The 17,828-nt window shown below is 53.2% G+C and overlaps 3 protein-coding genes across 6 annotated transcripts in view; 1 reads left to right on the top strand and 2 right to left on the bottom strand.

Moving 5' to 3' along the window:
* Positions 1–5,967, bottom strand: part of LOC117396687 (taperin) — an 11,308-nt gene extending 5,341 nt beyond the window's left edge. For both annotated transcript variants that reach the window (XM_059005318.1, XM_059005319.1), the window contains exon 1: positions 2,937–5,967. In XM_059005318.1, coding sequence (XP_058861301.1) covers positions 2,937–5,780 — 2,844 coding nt within the window. In that variant the 5' untranslated portion in view covers positions 5,781–5,967. The remainder of the gene's footprint in view (positions 1–2,936) is intronic.
* Positions 5,968–8,129: 2,162 nt separating this feature from the next.
* Positions 8,130–8,891, bottom strand: LOC117396699 (transmembrane protein 203). The gene has a single exon (XM_059005276.1). The coding sequence runs from the start codon at positions 8,889–8,891 to the stop codon at positions 8,484–8,486; it is 408 nt and encodes a 135-aa protein (XP_058861259.1). The 3' UTR covers positions 8,130–8,483.
* Positions 8,892–8,971: 80 nt separating this feature from the next.
* LOC131702891 (delta-aminolevulinic acid dehydratase-like) lies at positions 8,972–17,728 on the top strand. 3 transcript variants are annotated; one of them, XM_059005271.1, is made up of 13 exons: positions 8,972–9,046; positions 11,982–12,050; positions 12,856–12,973; positions 13,418–13,468; positions 13,747–13,843; positions 13,963–14,098; positions 14,184–14,267; positions 14,537–14,625; positions 15,069–15,124; positions 15,341–15,428; positions 15,515–15,601; positions 16,725–16,854; positions 16,952–17,728. In XM_059005271.1, exons 1-13 carry the CDS (start codon positions 9,013–9,015, stop codon positions 17,011–17,013), a joined length of 1,101 nt encoding a protein of 366 aa, XP_058861254.1. In that variant the 5' UTR covers positions 8,972–9,012; the 3' UTR covers positions 17,014–17,728. The 3 variants fall into 3 exon arrangements, with proteins under 3 accessions (XP_058861254.1, XP_058861255.1, XP_058861253.1); XM_059005272.1 differs by lacking the exon at positions 8,972–9,046 and adding an exon at positions 9,852–9,957; XM_059005270.1 differs by lacking the exon at positions 8,972–9,046 and adding an exon at positions 9,964–10,639.
* Positions 17,729–17,828: the final 100 nt, after the last annotated feature.

Genomic DNA, 17,828 nt, shown 5'->3' with positions numbered 1-17,828 from the left:
CCCACACTCCGAGTCACAGCAGCGAGGAGTCCTTCACACGCTGGACCCCGCGCTGCAGAACCAGATCAACCCCACACTCCGAGTCACAGCAGCGAGGAGTCCTTCACACGCTGGACCCCGCGCTGCAGAACCAGATCAACCCCACACTCCGAGTCACAGCGGGTTACACTGAAGAGCTGCATTCACCCTAACCTCCCCTTCCCTGATCACAGAGCGCACGAGACTCCGCTGCAAAGTCCAGTCCTGTTCAGTGGTGGGTGTGTAAACAGGTTTCTAGCAGGGGAGGCTGCGTGTCAACACTGTACAGAGAGTAGACTCTTGGTCCCGCTGCATAGCCAGCTGCCAATCCAGTGGTACCCATCGCGGCTGAGTCACTGTGCACCCGGCCCCTCCTGTGCAGCCACTGCCCCACAGTCTCAGCTGAGAAATGCAAGGTATTGTTCAAGCTGAATACTTACTATCTGAACCTGTCAGGCAGGTGCAGATTAATGCGCAGGCAATGAGACACAGCAACCCCTCCCAGCACACCCACACAGACACGCACACTCACTGACATGCGTGCAGCGCTGCTGTGAAGGTGAGAGCCTGACCAGCACTGCAACTAGAAGCTTCTTCAGTACCAAAGAAATACACACGCACGCACGAGACGAGCACGAGCACACGCACACACACACACAGAGACACACACACACACACACGAGACGAGCATGCACACACACGCACGAGACGAGCACACGCACACACACACACAGAGACACACAGAGACGAGCACACACGCACACACACACACGAGACGAGCACGCACACACGCACACGACGAGCACGCACACACACGCACGCACACAGATGAGCACGCACGAGACGAGCACGCACACACACGCACGCACACAGATGAGCACACACACACACGAGACGAGCATGCACACACACGCACGCACACAGACGAGCACGCACACACACGCACACACACAGATGAGCACGCACACGCACGAGACGAGCACGCACACACGCTGCTGATTCGGAATCGATGGCAGTTCACTGATAGCAAGTTGTTCAATATTGACACAAACACCCTGCAGTCAAACACACCTCCCCTAATACTAATACAGGCAGCTGGATTCAGCTAGAGAGGGCAGAACAGTGACAAGCACAATATATCCAGAACCACATCGAAACTAAAAAGCAGCGCTGTGCTCACTGAACGAGTTTCAACGCTACATCAGCTTTGCTGCATTGAGACAGCACTTGCTGCCCTGGCAGTCATTTCAAATGAAACCCTTCAGTGACTCACAATGAGATCAGTGTAGTCCAGCCAACCTCTGCAGCGCATTCGAGACACGACTCGGCCGAGCGCAGAGCAGAGCAGCAGCTACACCCAGCGCACAGACACACAGACTGCCTCAGTGTGAGGTGCAGCAGCATCGCCAAGGTGAGCTGAGAGAGACTTTCATCCCCCTCTCAGGGCTCAAGGAGTCCCACTGCTCCCCGTCTCGTCTCTGCAGGAGACCCTCCCCCTAATCCTACCCCTACCCCGACCCACTCTGCTCACTGCATGCTCCCCGTCTCGTCTCTGCAGGAGACCCTCCCCCTAATCCTACCCCTATCCCGACCCGCTCTGCTCACTGCATGCTCCCAGTCTCGTCTCTGCAGGACACCCTCCCCCTCCCCCTAAGCCTCACCTGCACAGGTAATACAAGCCCTCAGAGAAGCAAGAAGCTCAGAACCCTTGCCAGTGTCGGGAACTCTCACACGGAAGGCTGGTTTTTATTGCCTTAATAAAAAGCATGCAGTAAAGATTCCACAGATGGAACATAAAGACTGCAGTAAAGATTCCACAGATGGAACTTAGAGCCTGCAGTAAAGACTCCACAGATGGAATGTAGAACCTGCAGTAAAGACTCCACAGATGGAATGTAGAACCTGCAGTAAAGACTCCACAGATGGAACGCAAAGCCTTGAAAATGTAGCCCCTAACGTGTTCATAACAAAACCGCTTTGTGCAGAACTGTGTGGCCCACGATTACAGTAACAACAATGTGCTGTTATTATGAACATGGAGAGCTGGAGAAGTGAAGGCTGCGTCTATAGGGGGGATTTTCTGTCTCAAGTTCCCAGTCGAACGCTGACAGTCTGATTCGCAGTTCCTGTTTGTAAACAAATGCTGCAAAGATGCTAGAATTGGAAATAACAGACCGGCTATTCATCTCCCAGTGTGTGGTTAGCATGTCTTTATCTGGATCACGGGCTGCGAGTTCCAAATAAAGACAAACTAACGCACGCTTCAGCGCGACGGCCGTGTCGACTCTGCCTGTTTCAGACCTACATCAGTAACCTGGTGTTGCACCCAGCTGTATCTCACAGCTGCTATGGAGCTGTCTGTAAGGTGCTACAGCGCAGTGACTCAGTGAAGGGTCCCACCCCAGACCCGACCCCGCTGGGCTGCACTGATGAGAGGGATCTTGAGCAGATCTTGAGCATCAGCCCTGGTTGAAGCACAGCCTCCCAGCAATGTAAAGGCTACCTATAAAGTGAAGTGCTACCATGGGGCTGCACTGCTCAGAAACCCCGCTGCTATTGAAGTGAGAGTACAGCTTGTCAGCCTGTCAGTGCTGGACTGCACTGTGATGAACTGAAATGCGTGTGTGTGTGTGCGTGCCTGCGTGTGCGTGCATGCGTGCGTGTGCATGCGTGCGTGTGTGCATGCGTGCGTGTGTGTGTGCGTGCGTGCGTGTGAGGGTGGGTGCGTGTGTGCGTGCGTGTGTGTGTGTGCGTGCACGTGTGTGCGTGCGTGTGGGTGTGTGTGTGTGCGTGCGTGTGTGTGAGGGTGGGTGTGTGTGTGTGTGTGTGCGTGTGTGTGAGGGTGGGTGCGTGTGTGTGTGTGTGTGTGTGCGTGTGCACAAACAGCAGGCTGGATTAAACGAACACAGAGATCTTACCTTCTTGCGTGAGGAGCCAGTCTTGGAGAGGCAGGACCGGCCCAGCACCTGGTACCCTCCGATCACCTGGATCTCCTCCACCGCTGGGTAGCGCTTCTTCAGCATGGCCCCCAGGCTGGCGAAGGGAGCCTCCTTCCCTCCCTGCGCCCCGTCCTGGGAGCCCTGTGGCCCTGGGGGGGTCAGGGGGTCGGGGGCAGTGCTGGTGCTGCTCTGCTCCTGGGCGGCCGGCTTGCGCTTGGGCACCACAGTGAAGGTGTTGCCGGTCCTGCGCTGCAGGTATCCGTTGCTGGGAGCTGGACTGCGGATCTCAGTGACAGGCACGGGCTCCTCCGGACCCTCCACTATGTCGTCGATGTTGGTGACCGGCAGCAGCTCCTCTGAGGCTCTCCCTCTCTCCTCATCTTCCTCAGCTTTGGGGCTCGTTGCCGTGGGGACGGCGATGGGAGCTACCACTGCTACTCTCTGGAAGGGGGGAGCTGGTTCTGCTGTTCGTTCCTCTGTGGGAGCCGGCTGGGAGGAAGCACTGGGAGGGGGGCTCACCGGAGGGGGCTCAGCTGGCCAGGCGGGTATCTCCTGGGGCCTCCCCCTCTCTCGCGCCTCCAAGAGTAGAGACTCCACAGACGGACCGCGCTCATGTTTGGAGGGCGTTGCCGGCTGAGGCTGCTCCACCTCGCCCCCCTCTGGAAGAAAACGGCTTCCAGCTTCTGAAGACCTCTCCCAGGCCGGGCTGCTGGCTGGCACAGTGCTGGTTTTCCTCTCCCAGGTCGGGCTACTGGCTGGCACAGTGCTGGTTTTCCTCTCCTGGGCTGGGCTGCTGGCTGGCACAGTGCTGGTTTTCCTCTCCTGGGCCGGGCTGCTGGCTGGCACAGTGCTGGTTTTCCTCTCCTGGGCCAGGCTGCTGGCTGGCACAGTGCTGGTTTTCCTCTCCTGGGCCAGGCTGCTGGCTGGCACAGTGCTGGTTTTCCTCTCCTGGGCTGGGCTGCTGGCTGGCACAGTGCTGGTTTTCCTCTCCTGGGCCGGGCTGCTGGCTGGCACAGTGCTGGTTTTCCTCTCCTGGGCCGGGCTGCTGGCTGGCACAGTGCTGGTTTTGGCTGCTGCTCCAGCCGTCGCCCTGGCCCGGCTGTCAGCCCCGGCAGCGGCCGCAGCGAGGCCGTGGCGTTTGGGAATGATGGTGAACGAGTTCTTGGACTGCAGCCGGATGTTGGCCAGGGCTCTGGCCTGGATGTCCCCCTCCGGGATGCAGGACATGTCCGGCTTGGGCGCCTGGCGGATCTCGAAGGAGTCGTTGCTGCTGGTGGAATGGGACACCGCCCTCCGTTGGTTGGGGGTGGTGCTGGCACTGGAGCTGGAGAAGGGGGGCTGGAGTTTGTGCTGAGGGGAGAGCGGGGGCGTGGCACGGGGCTCCTCCTCCTCCCTGGCTGAGCCCACATTCCCAGACTCTCTGCTGCTAGAAGCGCTGGCTGATGGCACCGTGGCATGGCCGTGGCATGAATTAGCTGGGGCCTCTTTCGGGGCACCCAGCCCGTGTTGGGGTGAGTGCAGCCCATTGGTCAGGGGCTGCCTCCTGTCCCCCCTCTCTCTGGGGTTCACCACTATAGTCCGGGACGCTCCCCCAGTTTCAAAGTGTTTTCTGTAGGAAGACACAGACAGCTGGCTGCCCCCCACTCCAGGGGGAGAGGTAGGGGTGAGGGGGGACACTGGGGAGTCACTGCTGGGGGGCGTGGCTTTACTGAGGTGAGACGCCACCCCCAGACTCTGAGGGGGTCTGGAGTGTTCACTTTCAGGGGGGCGCTGGAAGACAGTCTGGGGTCTCTCTTCCCTGGGGGAGGAAGAGGCTTGGCTCGGCATCTTTGGCAGGGGGGCTGGCTTGGGTCTGGGAGGGGGGCGTGGCTCCGATTCCAGGAGCAGGTCTTCAGTGCTGCGAGACTTCGACTGCAGCCTCCCGCAGTAGTTGCGATCGAACTTCTGCAGCATGCGGCTCACCCTGCCCTGGCTGGGGCCGAGCCCGGGTTCCAGGGTGCTCAGGTTCTCCTCGCTCCGGCTGAGCGCCGAGTCGTAGAGCAGCACCTCCCGCGCGCGGATCTCCGTCACCGCGCTGCCTCTCCTGTCCAGCAGCTCGCTCATGGAGCCCGAGGTGCTGCCGAAGCCCCCCCCCTCGTGGAAGTAGTCCGGGTCCGACTCGATGATGATGATGTTTTCCGCCCGGATGGTTTTGATCCCGGGCACGCCGGCGTACATCTCCAGGACGTGCTGCATGGGCCAGGAGCCCGCTCCCCTGTCCTGGTGTCTCCTCCTCCTCCTCTCCTTCTCCAGTATGATGAAGGGGTTTTCCTGAAGGGACCCCAGGCTCTCCTGCAGGATCAGCCTCTCACCCCCGTCTCCGTGCTGCTGCAGGGCGGGGCCTGCATCCTCGCCGTCGGGAAGCGAGGATGATAATAATAACGCATCGCTGCCCCTCTCCGAGTGCGGGAGCTGTGCAGGGTCTTTGTGTGTCGCGGCTGTCAGCTCCGCCGCCGTGGGCACGTTGCTGTCTCCTCCGCCGCTACCGATACGCGTGGCACTGTGCTGCTGCTGCTGCTGCTGATTAATAAAATAAACGCCGTGAGCGGAAGATATTTCCCCGTTGACGGTGAAGGGGCCGGAGCCGGCGGATGCTGCGCTTGATGTCGCTGCGGTAACAGAGCCGGGCTCGGTAGCTGCTGCTGCTCCGCCGCTCTTCGCTTTCCTCCGCTCCAGGATCTCTCGCTTCCAGACCGGCATCCGAGCCCCCGGGCCCGGGCTTGCGCTGCTGCTGCTGCCCTGGGCATGATCCCGGCGGAGCAGTCGGACCTCGCTGCCTGACATGGCTGGCTGTTGTTGTTCACGTCTCCGGGCAGACGGGGCTCGTATATCGGTCTCAAGTGGATTAAATCCGGTCTCTCTCCGTCTCTTATTTCACAGTACTTTCAGCACAGCAGTGGCGAGTCTCAGTCCGTCTGTGTATCAAACCGGAGAGCCCCCGCCTCCTGCACCTGACACTGCATGCGTCATTGCTGAACCCCCCTAAACCCCGCCCACATGCCGAGAGGTCTACATTCAAGAACAGGTAAACCACGCCCCTCATTACATAGCCCCACCCACTATGCTCGGAATCACGCCCCTTCTATTGTTGGGTTACCAGAGATGACAAGTCAACCAACAGGCAGACCCCACCCCTAAAATTGAACTCTTCGATTAACGAGCTACTGCTTCAATTATTATCTGTTTATGTATTTATTGTATTAATTGCGTTCTAGTCTTATCGGTTTGGTTTTAATATCTGAAGTGATATGGCTCCCTCTGGTCATACATTCTCACTGTATCGCTAACAAGGCACGTTTCGGACACACTGTATTTATCCCATCAGTCTATAAAATGGAAGTCTGTCGAAATGCATTGCTTCCGCTTTGCTGTCAATGGGGCGTGCGGGTTGAGTGGCGTGTCTTTGTTCGGTCTCACGGGGTAGAAATAAGACAGTTAACGTGTGTGCGTGTGCGTGTGCGTGTGTGTGTTGTCTGTGTCTCTGTGTGTGTGTGTGTGTTGTGTGTGTCAGGTGCAAACCTAATTCATCACCTTGAAAAAAACATCTCGCTAACCAAGGGCCGTAGCATAGCATATAAAATGCAAATGTCTTCGTTAATGATTCATAGAGCATTCTACCACAGAGCTGGAAGTGAACGCTAATGAAACCGTGGGATTGAAATGCTTCCTCTATATAACACGATAGCGATCAGGGTAGGTCACTGTTACTCAGTAAATGAAACACGTTGTAAATAAATGTATTTATCTGCCAGCGGCCACTGCTGCTGTGCTAGAAAACCTCATAACAGCAAAACCCTCCGTAAAACAAACACACTGAGCTGAGGCGATTGAAAAGACTGCTCTGAATCCTGAACCAATAACGCGGCGTACCCGCCTACTGCTGCATGCGCAGCCAGCGACTTCGGGGCAAACTGGACTGTCAACAAGGACTGCCGGTACGCACGCCGGCTCTATAAGCACTGCAAGCCTTTGGGCTCTGCATTACACTGTGTTTCTGTGGACCCGCACAAACACAACCCTGCCAAGGACTTTCGTCCCCATATAGAAAGCAATTACCCCTGCCCTTTGGACTGCTTTGGTTAGCGTATAACTTTAGAAAAGATTCAAAACGCAAGAAAGAGAAGCTCAAAGTTCACACCCAGCAGCTGGGTGCTGTCCAGCACGGACGCACACAGACGTACAAGCTGCGGTTTACCTGCCCAGGTACGTCAAAAAGCAACCACGAAACTAAACGTCACCATGTCTGTTTTTAGAAGCTATTTATGTGTTGATAAATAGTAATAAAAACGTTAATTTTACAGCCCGGTGTAAGTCAGTATAAGGAACAGACTGGGTCTGTTCACGGGGCCATTAACCGCCTTCAAAATCCCCTAAACGAGCACGTGCTTTCCTGACAAGGAAATGCTGTTGAAACCTCGGGCCGGGCGGCCGAACCACACAAGGCTGCACGTTGTGATTCATCTCGACAACAGATTTAAAATAGACCATTGTCCATTTTGACTTATTTTTGGAGAACAAAAAAAAAAAAAAATTAAAATGCCAACCAATTCAATTCCCTTCTGAGATAATGCATTGGTATTGACCCAACCCTGCCACGTTTCCATGGAAACTGTACAATCTCACCAGCGCTCTCCGGCATCTTTTCCAGACGAAAGGGAACCATCTCCGCCTGGTGGACGATTGGTGTATTGCAATCAACTCCCGTCTGACAGACACTAGAGCAGAGATTGGACAGAGCAATTCTGTTGTGTTTCTGTATTTATTTGACAGACACTAGAGCAGAGACTGGACAGAGCTGTTCTGTTGTGTTTCTGTATTTATTTGACAGACACTAGAGCAGAGACTGGACAGAGCTGTCCTGTTGTGTTTCTGTATTTATTTGACAGACACTAGAGCAGAGACTGGACAGAGCTGTTCTGTTGTGTTTCTGTATTTATTTGACAGACACTAGAGCAGAGACTGGACAGAGCTGTCCTGTTGTGTTTCTGTATTTATTTGACAGACACTAGAGCAGAGACTGGACAGAGCTGTCCTGTTGTGTTTCTGTATTTATTTGACAGACACTAGAGCAGAGACTGGACAGAGCTGTTCTGTTGTGTTTCTGTATTTATTTGACAGACACTGGACAGAGTACAGAGTATAAAGATTTAATCTCGGGTGTATTTACAAAATAAAAAAAAACACATCAATGATGAAACAGTTTCCATGTAAAGAGCCAGTTTGTACAGACAGACCCACATTCCCACTGATCTTCTCAATTCCATTCCCCACGTTTGACATTCGTGAAATCCCTGGCTTAATTATCACAGTTCAGAATGCTGAAGGGGGCTCACTCTGAAGAGTCTCATGATGAAGAGGGGCTCACTCTGAAGAGTCTCATGATGAAGAGGGGCTCACAGAGGGTCACATGATGAAGAGGGCTCACTCTGAAGAGTCACATGATGAAGAAGGGCTCACAGAGGGTCACACGGCTCTGCTCGGCGCCCCTCAGTTGACCCGGCAGGCTCGGATCATGAGAAGCTGCAGCAGGATGAAGACGGGAGAGACGATGAGACCGAACCAGAGCTCCCGGGACCGCTCCTGCAGCTTCTGGCACAGAAGAATCTCGCAGACGAACTTGAGGCTGAGCACGGTGACCACCCAGAACAGCCGCAGCACTGCCAGACGCTTCTCCCCCTCCTGGCACAGCCGGACGGACACGATGGCCGTGAAGTAGGTGCTGAGGCCGTCCGCGGAGAACAGGGGCGCGAACACCACCCACCAGCTGAGCCGCGCAAACCCGTCCGCCTTGAGCGCCACCAGCAGGCTGAACACTGTCAGCGCAAGCAGGTGCAGGAACATCTCGAAGGTGGCGAAGCCCAGCCACTGGACCAGCTCCCGCAGAGAGAACAGCATTCTGACCCGGCACAGCGCCCCCTGCAGGGCCGGCAACGCAACAGCAAGACAGGGACGGAGAGGCCGCTCTGCACAGGAGCCCAGCGTTAGCTTTCAGCCATGGACACGTTACTGGAGGCAAATGCGGAGCGTTTCTACCTGGAGCAGAGAGAGACGTGAGAATTGAGGAAGGCATTCGTCCGCTGCTTTTAAAACAGAATTCAAAACGAATAAATAAATAAATAAATAAATAAATAGTAATGTTTAATTAGGAACATCGCGGGGTAGCTGCATCAGTAACATGCGACCCACATGTATGTATGTATTTAACTTTAAACGGCCTGTTTAATACGTTGCAGAATATATAATTAAAAGGGACAAAACACAACAGCAGGTATAATTATATATCCAATCTCTCCGTCCAATAATATCAGTACAGTGACGTATACATTAGTGTTTTTAATATTACAGTACAATACTGGAGCGACACAGCCAGCAGGGCCGGGCGGTCTCTTCACGACCATTTCAGAACAAACTAGTCGATTTTAATATAAATAGAAATTAAAAGGCGACAGTGCGGCTTGAGTCCGTCTCGCAGCAGCCTCTCAATATTAATCAGACTGCCTCGATGTTACAGAACTCCGCCTCTTAATTAGGACGATGCACTCTGCATGCATATCTACATATATAACAAACGCAGTCTGTGACGCTCGCTTACTATCGTTATTAATGAAAGAAAATAAAACCAGTCATTACCCCAACCTCCTTCCTGCGCCTTCCTCTGGCGAGTCGCTCCGTACTTCAGAATATAACAACGCGAGATGTTCCGGAGAGGAGCGGCTGTTTCATGCGCAGGAGGGATTCAGTCCTTCACGTTAGGAAACGGACGCCACGTTGGCTCCGAGCGGTCGCCCGCATCAGGTTCTCAGCGATAGAATCGTTGAGCCACGATGGCGCCCGCAGGGGGTTAGTTTCGTAAGCGCTGTTTCGTCACGCTTGCGCCCCCCCCTTACTCCCGGTGCCCCGTGTGCGCAGACTCGGGTATTCAGCGTGCTTTTCTGTTCTGCAAACATCAGCGGAAGGCCAGGTAGGAGCACGGCTGCCATTTCCGCTTATTTGGGCTTGTGCGTTCATGCAATCGCTTACAAGTGTGCTTTGCTGGTTTTTAGTATATTTGGGCTTGTTTTGAGTCGGGGTCGCTTATTATGGTGAAAATTGGTGACAAGGCTAAAGTGTGTAGCCAGTTATTAAAATAGTATCCTTGCATGCAGAAGATAAGAACACATTGTTAAAGTTCTGTGCAAGTAGAATGCGTGATTCTGATTGGAAGTTGCCATTATGCTTTGGGACATGGCTGATTGAATTTTAATGTAGCAGCCTTTGAGCGCTTTTAATTTGGCATTAGGACCGAGATCTCGGGGAAGGACAAGGGGTCAGATAATCGCATTGCCCCTTACCGCGTAAACCGCTCCGGTTATCTCGTTTTCTAGCGCTGACTGACGCTGCGTTTGTAGCCATGGCGAGTAAGTGGAGTAAATACGGGAAGCGATACAGTAAAGGCTGGGAAGCAGAGGCGTGTTTGAAAGACTGGATCGCGCCTGTAGCGGGCCACGACGACAAGGCGCTTTGTAAGTTCTGCAGATGTCAAATACGAGCCCATCACGCCGACTTAGTGCAGCACACGAAAACAGAGAAGCACAAGAAAAACTACATTAAACACCCGCCATCGCCACCTTCATCACCATCACCGAGACTGGCGGGCATCCCGGGTAGGTAGGGAGGGAGGGGGGCTCGAGTCCCAATTCAAAATCAAGAGCCTGGTTTGTTTGACCTGTACGCCTCTTAAACTTGTCCTGTTAGCTTTTCAGTTGTGTTAGATTGCTATAAAGTCTTTCTAGAGGTAATCGGACCCGAAGCATTGTGTAAGACTGTCCTATCAGCTCATCATCTGTACTGATATCATTTGAGAATGGTTTTGCTAAACTGACACGTTTTTAATCCGAGGTGAGGGGTGCTGTGTTAAAGAACACGTTATAAAGAGTTCATTGCAGGTCTGCTGTGTGTTTGTTTCAGTCTCATATTGCACAATGTTTTATCCAGCTGAATCATGTGATATTGAACGGAGGCGGTTTGTGAAGCACGGGGCAGGCTGGGCTTGTTTTTTGGGCTTCTTTATCTCTAACGAGGTTGCCTCTTTGCTACGAGATGATATGGTATCAGTAGCCGACTGTGAAAGATTGATAAGAAAACACGGGGTGATGCAGCGAGTCACACTCTGCAAAGACAGTGCAAACTTAACTGGACAAGGAGTCTGTGTTTAAAAGAGAGAGTGCTTATTGTGTGAATTAGATACAACAACTCCAGCAAACATATTTAAACAATAATAATAATAATAACAATACTAATAACAATACTAATAATAATACTAATACTAATAATAATAACAATACTAATAATAATAACAATACTACTACTACTAATAATAATACTAATACTAATAATACGCTGTGTGGTCCAGTGGTTAAAGAAAAGGGCTTGTAACCAGGAGGTCCCCGGTTCAAATCCCACCTCAGCCACTGACTCATGGTGTGACCCTGAGCAAGTCACTTAACCTCCTTGTGCTCCGTCTTTCGGGTGAGACGTAGTTGTAAGTGACTCTGCAGCTGATGCATAGTTCACACACCCTAGTCTCTGTAAGTCGCCTTGGATAAAGGCGTCTGCTAAATAAACAAATACAAATAATAATACTAATGATAATACTACTAATAATAATAACTAATAATAATACAGTAATAATACAGAGCAGAGCTGTGAGAATGCTCTTGTGATTGAAGTGGAGCTCAGAGGAGAGCTGTGAGAATGCTCTTGGGATTGAAGTGGAGCTCACAGAGCAGAGCTGTGAGAATGCTCTTGGGATTGAAGTGGAGCTCACAGAGCAGAGCTGTGAGAATGCTCTTGTGATTGAAGTGCAGCTCGCAGAGCTGTGAGAATGCTCTTGGGATTGAAGTGGAGCTCACAGAGCAGAGCTGTGAGAATGCTCTTGGGATTGAAGTGGATCTGACATAACTTACTTCAAATAAAATCTCTCTAATTGTTTTATTCCTATTACAGCACACAAGTTGAAGGCATCAGTAGAGAGGAATAACAGCCAGCCCTCAACCCACAGCAAGGAGAACAACGGTAAGTATAATCAACTGGGTTTTTTATTTAGACAGAAGAGGTAAAAACAGAATAAATAAGAGAGAGAGAGAGATAAAAAGCAACAATTAAACATCTAAAACAAATCACAGCTAGATACTGCACTTGTGAGAATACTCTTGATAGAAGTGTGCGTGTGTGCTGGTGTGTGTGTGTGTGTGTGTGTGTGTGTGTGTGCTGGTGTGTGTGCGCGTGTGTGCTGGTGTGTGTGTGTGTGTGTGTGTGTGCTGGTGTGTGTGTGTGTGTGTGTGTGTGCGCGTGTGTGCTGGTGTGTGTGTGTGTGTGTGTGTGTGTGTGTGTGTGCGCGCGCGTGTGTGTGCTGGTGTGTGTGTGTGTGCGTGTGTGCTGGTGTGTGTGTGCGTGTGTGCTGGTGTGTGTGTGTGTGTGTGTGTGTGCGTGTGTGTGTGTGTGTGTGTGCTGGTGTGTGTGTGTGTGTGTGTGTGCTGGTGTGTGTGTGTGTGTGTGTGTGTGTGTGTGTGTGTGTGGTAATCAGGTCTTGGTGTGTCTGTCTCGCTCCCTTTCTGCAGGTTTCCTGTTCCTGTCTCTCTGTGTTCCCTGTCTCTCACAGTGCTCCCTCTCTCTGTGTTCCCTGTCTCTCACAGTGCTCCCGGTCTCTCTCCCTGTCTCTCACGGTGCTCCCTGTCTCTCTCCCTGTCTCTCACGGTGCTCCCGGTCTCTCTCCCTGTCTCTCACGGTGCTCCCTGTCTCTCTCCCTGTCTCTCACAGTGCTCCCTGTCTCTCTCCCTCTCTCTCACGGTGCTCCCTGTCTCTCTCCCGGTCTCTCCAGCCATGCAGTCTGCTGACTCTGTTCTACACAGCGGGTATTTCCACCCCACCCTGCGCGCCTGGCAGACCTGCAGCACCAGCTTCAGCGCCAGCAGCTTCATCTACCCCATCTTCATCACGTAAGCAAGAGCTTTGGTGTCTACCAGTGTGTGTGTGTGTGTGTGTGTGTGTGTGTGTGTGTGTGCGCGTGTGTGTGTGTGAGCAGGACTGGGAATCAGACTCCAGTCACACAGCAGTGTGAGCCACTGTTCTTACCTGTGATCCTTCATTCAAACGAAGGAGCGTTTTCAACTCTGCTTAATAAAGGAGTAGTGGACAGAGCAGTCCCATTGCTCACAGTGCAGGACTCCTTGCATTAGCATGGCAGTGCCAGCAGCCCCATTGCTCACAGTGCAGGACTCCTTCATTAGCATGGCAGTGCCAGCAGTCCCATTGCTCACAGCGCAGGACTCCTTCATTAGCATGGCAGTGCCAGCAGACCCATTGCTCACAGTGCAGGACTCCTTCATTAGCATGGCAGTGCCAGCAGGGGGTGGTAATGTCGCTCTGTTTAACTCTTTCAGGGACAGTCCGGACGCGGTGGAGCCGATTGCCAGCCTTCCTGGACAGGCCAGGTAGGAGTCTCGTCTGCTTCAGTGTTTGTTCAAGCAGGGCAGAGAGAGAACGTCGCTGAAGGAGTACGGAATGCTTCTTGTGCGTGGTTTGGTTTGGTTTCACGTGCCAGTTTGAAATGTGCCCAGCTTCCTTGTGCGGTTGAGCTGGCAGTGACATGTTTGCGTGACTGCTGACGTTGACAGGTTGGATCGGTCTTGACGGGGCTGCGTGGCTGTGGCGGCAGGGGGCGGGGTTTCGTTGTGTCACATGGTAACTCCCTCCCTGTCCCACACTGCAGGTATGGAGTCAACAAGCTGGAAGGGATGCTGCGCCCTCTAGTGGACGATGGGCTGAAGTGCGTCCTGATCTTTGGAGTCCCAGCCAATCTTCCCAAGGTAGGAGAATGAGGGTTGTACCACTCCAGGGCTCGCACTTTGTGCAGTAAAGCATTATACAGTTATCATCTTTACACTTGATAATCCACTCCTCCTGCTCCCTCTGCTGCCCCCTGCAGGATGAGCAAGGCTCTGCGGCCGACTCGGACGACACCCCCGCTGTGCAGGCCCTCCGGAAGCTGCGCTCTGCGTTCCCTGAGCTGCTGCTGGCCTGCGACGTGTGCCTGTGTCCCTACACCTCGCACGGGCACTGCGGTACGCACAGCACACACACATGTCCCATAGAGAGAGCCAGCACAGCCTGAGCGGAGTCTCACACACTGTCTGTCTGTCCGTTCAGGGATCCTGCGGGAGGACGGCTCTCTGGACAGCGCAGCGAGTTGCCAGCGGCTGGCGGAGGTGGCCCTGGCGTACGCACGGGCAGGTGAGTCGGAGAGAGACCGAACTGAATCTTTCACCAGCGTCCTGGTCCCGACTCCCAGGCAGGATCTGCCTGCTTCAGCCACTCTGTGTTTGTGAGTGACGGCCTCGCATTCCCAGATCTAGTAGGGATGGAAATAAGACTTTTTTTGCACAGCAGTTTCACTGATGGTAAAACCAGGAATGGATTGCACCGCTGTGCAGTGGGAGTCTCATTCCACCCCTGTGCGGTCGAGGCAGTTCTGCTGGTAACGCTGCCCCTGTGTTTTCCAGGCTGTCACATCGTGGCTCCTTCAGACATGATGGATGGGAGAATCGGAGCGATAAAGCAGGCACTGCTCTCCAACGAGCTGGGAAACAAGGTGAGGAGCAGGGCAGGGAGGACCGGTCCTGAGAGAGAGGAACCAGACTGGGCTGTGCTGTGCAGTGCAGTCTGTGTGAGCCGCGGTGAGGGGGAGGGTGCAGGGCAGGGATGACCGGTCCTGAGAGAGAGGAACCAGACTGGGCTGTGCTGTGCTGTGCAGTGCAGTCTGTGTGAGCCACGGTGAGGGGGAGGGTGCAGGGCAGGGAGGACCGGTCCTGAGAGAGAGGAACCAGACTGGGCTGTGCTGTGCAGTGCAGTCTGTGTGAGCTGCGGTGAGGGGGAGGGTGCAGGGCAGGGAGGACCGGTCCTGAGAGAGAGGAACCAGACTGGGCTGTGCTGTGCTGTGCAGTGCAGTCTGTGTGAGCCGCGGTGAGGGGGAGGGTGCTGACTGTGCTGTGCTGTGCTGTCCAGTCTCTCTGACCCGTTTCTCCTCTCCCGCAGGTCTCTGTGTTGAGCTACAGTGCCAAGTTTGCCTCCTGCTACTACGGGCCCTTCAGGTGAGTGTGCTCGTGAACCATCACAATTTGAAACAGGACTCCAGTGTTATGCGAAAGTTATTTTTTTCTGCTGAATGATGTGTCTTTTAGGTAGGAATTTATGTGAAATCATGGAAATGGTTGAAATTAAAATGAGACAAGGTCTCTAACGAGGTTCTTTCTGTGTGTGTGTGTGTCTGTGTGTGTCTGTCTGTGTGTGTGTGTCTGTGTTCACAGAGACGCTGCCCAGTCAAAGCCAGCATTCGGGGACCGGCGCTGCTACCAGCTTCCCCCCGGAGCACGGGGGCTGGCACTCCGAGCTGTGGTGAGTTTACACTGGATTCACTGCTTCACCTCGTTACTCATTAGCAGTGGTCAGCGCTGTACTGACCGGCGGAGTGTGTGTTTCAGGACCGCGATGTGCGAGAGGGGGCTGACATGCTGATGGTCAAGCCAGGACTGCCCTACCTGGACATCGTGCGGGAGGTCAAGGACAAGGTGAGGACAACGCTCCCAACACCCTCAGACTGGGGTCCAGTTATTAAGCATTGATCAAGATCGGTCTCACAGGGCTTTATTCAGTACAGTCTGGAAGCACGCTGCTGTGCTGTTCACTGTGTATTCAGTACAGTCTGGAAGCACGCTGCTGTGCTGTTCACTGTGTATTCAGTACAGTCTGGAAGCACGCTGCTGTGCTGTTCACTGTGTACTCAGTACAGTCTGGAAGCACGCTGCTGTGCTGTTCACTGTGTACTCAGTACAGTCTGGAAGCACGCTGCTGTGCTGTTCAGTGTGTGTTCAGTACAGTCTGGAAGCACGCTGCTGTGCTGTTCACTGTGTATTCAGTACAGTCTGGAAGCACGCTGCTGTGCTGTTCAGTGTGTATTCAGTACAGTGTGGAAGCACGCTGCTGTGCTGTTCAGTGTGTGTTCAGTACAGTGTGGAAGCACGCTGCTGTGCTGTGCTGTTCACTGTGTATTCAGTACAGTCTGGAAGCACGCTGCTGTGCTGTTCAGTGTGTATTCAGTACAGTCTGGAAGCACGCTGCTGTGCTGTTCACTGTGTGTTCAGTACAGTGTGGAAGCACGCTGCTGTGCTGTTCACTGTGTGTTCAGTACAGTGTGGAAGCACGCTGCTGTGCTGTTCACTGTGTGTTCAGTACAGTCTGGAAGCACGCTGCTGTGCTGTTCACTGTGTATTCAGTACAGTCTGGAAGCACGCTGCTGTGCTGTTCAGTGTGTATTCAGTACAGTGTGGAAGCACGCTGCTGTGCTGTTCACTGTGTGTTCAGTACAGTGTGGAAGCACGCTGCTGTGCTGTTCACTGTGTATTCAGTACAGTCTGGAAGCACGCTGCTGTGCTGTTCAGTGTGTATTCAGTACAGTGTGGAAGCACGCTGCTGTGCTGTTCAGTGTGTGTTCAGTACAGTGTGGAAGCACGCTGCTGTGCTGTGCTGTTCACTGTGTATTCAGTACAGTCTGGAAGCACGCTGCTGTGCTGTTCACTGTGTGTTCAGTACAGTGTGGAAGCACGCTGCTGTGCTGTTCACTGTGTGTTCAGTACAGTCTGGAAGCACGCTGCTGTGCTCTGTTCTGCGTTGTGACGTTCTCTCTCCCCTCAGCACCCCACGCACCCCCTGGCTGTGTACCACGTGTCGGGGGAGTTTGCGATGCTGTGGCACGGAGCGCAGGCCGGAGCGTTCGAGCTGCGCAGCGCGGTGATGGAAGCCATGACTGCCTTCCGCCGGGCAGGTAAGCAGAGAGTGTTGTACTGGGAGAACTGGTTTCCTGCGTGCTTGCGTGCGTTCGTTCCCACAGCGTGGTTTTGTGTGTGTTTTGTTGTTTTCAGGTGCTGACATCATCATTACCTACTACGTGCCTCAGCTGCTGACGTGGCTGAAGGAGATGTGAGAGACGGACGGACGGACAGACAGACAGACGGGACCAGCGCTCCACACACACACCCACACGCACACACACACACACACACACACACCGCTGCAATGGAGCCTCTACGCAGCCCCCATGTTATCTGAACCAGTGTGCCACACAGTCATGTTATCTGAACCGGTGTGCCACACACAGTCATGTTATCTGAACCGGTGTGCCACACACAGTCATGTTATCTGAACCGGTGTGCCACACACAGTCATGTTATCTGAACCGGTGTGCCACACACAGTCATGTTATCTGAACCAGTGTGCCACACACAGTCATGTTATCTGAACCAGTGTGCCACACACAGTCATGTTATCTGAACCGGTGTGCCACACACAGTCATGTTATCTGAACCGGTGTGCCACACACAGTCATGTTATCTGAACCGGTGTGCCACACACAGTCATGTTATCTGAACCAGTGTGCCACACACAGTCATGTTATCTGAACCGGTGTGCCACACACAGTCATGTTATCTGAACCAGTGTGCCACACACAGTCATGGTGTTCTCTGTCCGTTTCTATTTGCTTGTACAATCACTACGTCTGGTGCTGTGACCTTTACCTTTGAAAAGCTTTGCTGCATCCTCAGGGTAAAGTGCTGTGAGGCTCTCCAAGAATGTTTGTCAGTGAATGTAAAAGTGCCTTGCTTGTCTCCAAATGAAATAAAAATATTCATAACAATGAACTATCGTAAGTTTATTTATTTATTTTTTTGATGTACACAAAGTTTAAATGATAAATCTATCTATATATATAATTCAGACAAACGTTCTTCCACTGCATAG

Source organism: Acipenser ruthenus, chromosome 31 (genome assembly GCF_902713425.1).
Source record: "Acipenser ruthenus chromosome 31, fAciRut3.2 maternal haplotype, whole genome shotgun sequence".
Taxonomy (NCBI): Eukaryota; Metazoa; Chordata; class Actinopteri; order Acipenseriformes; family Acipenseridae; genus Acipenser; species Acipenser ruthenus.
Note: the sequence above shows the minus strand (reverse complement) of the source record. Positions and strands in the feature narration are given on the sequence as shown.

Coding starts and splice junctions, on each gene's coding strand:
- LOC117396699 (XM_059005276.1), bottom strand. CDS start 8,891: ATGCTGTTCTCTCTGCGGGAGCTGGTCCAGTGGCTGGGCTTCGCCACC.
- LOC131702891 (XM_059005270.1), top strand. CDS start 10,387: ATGGCGAGTAAGTGGAGTAAATACGGGAAGCGATACAGTAAAGGCTGG. Junction 14,626..15,068: donor CCAACGAGCTGGGAAACAAG/GTGAGGAGCAGG, acceptor CCTCTCCCGCAG/GTCTCTGTGTTGAGCTACAG. Junction 16,855..16,951: donor GACTGCCTTCCGCCGGGCAG/GTAAGCAGAGAG, acceptor TGTTGTTTTCAG/GTGCTGACATCATCATTACC.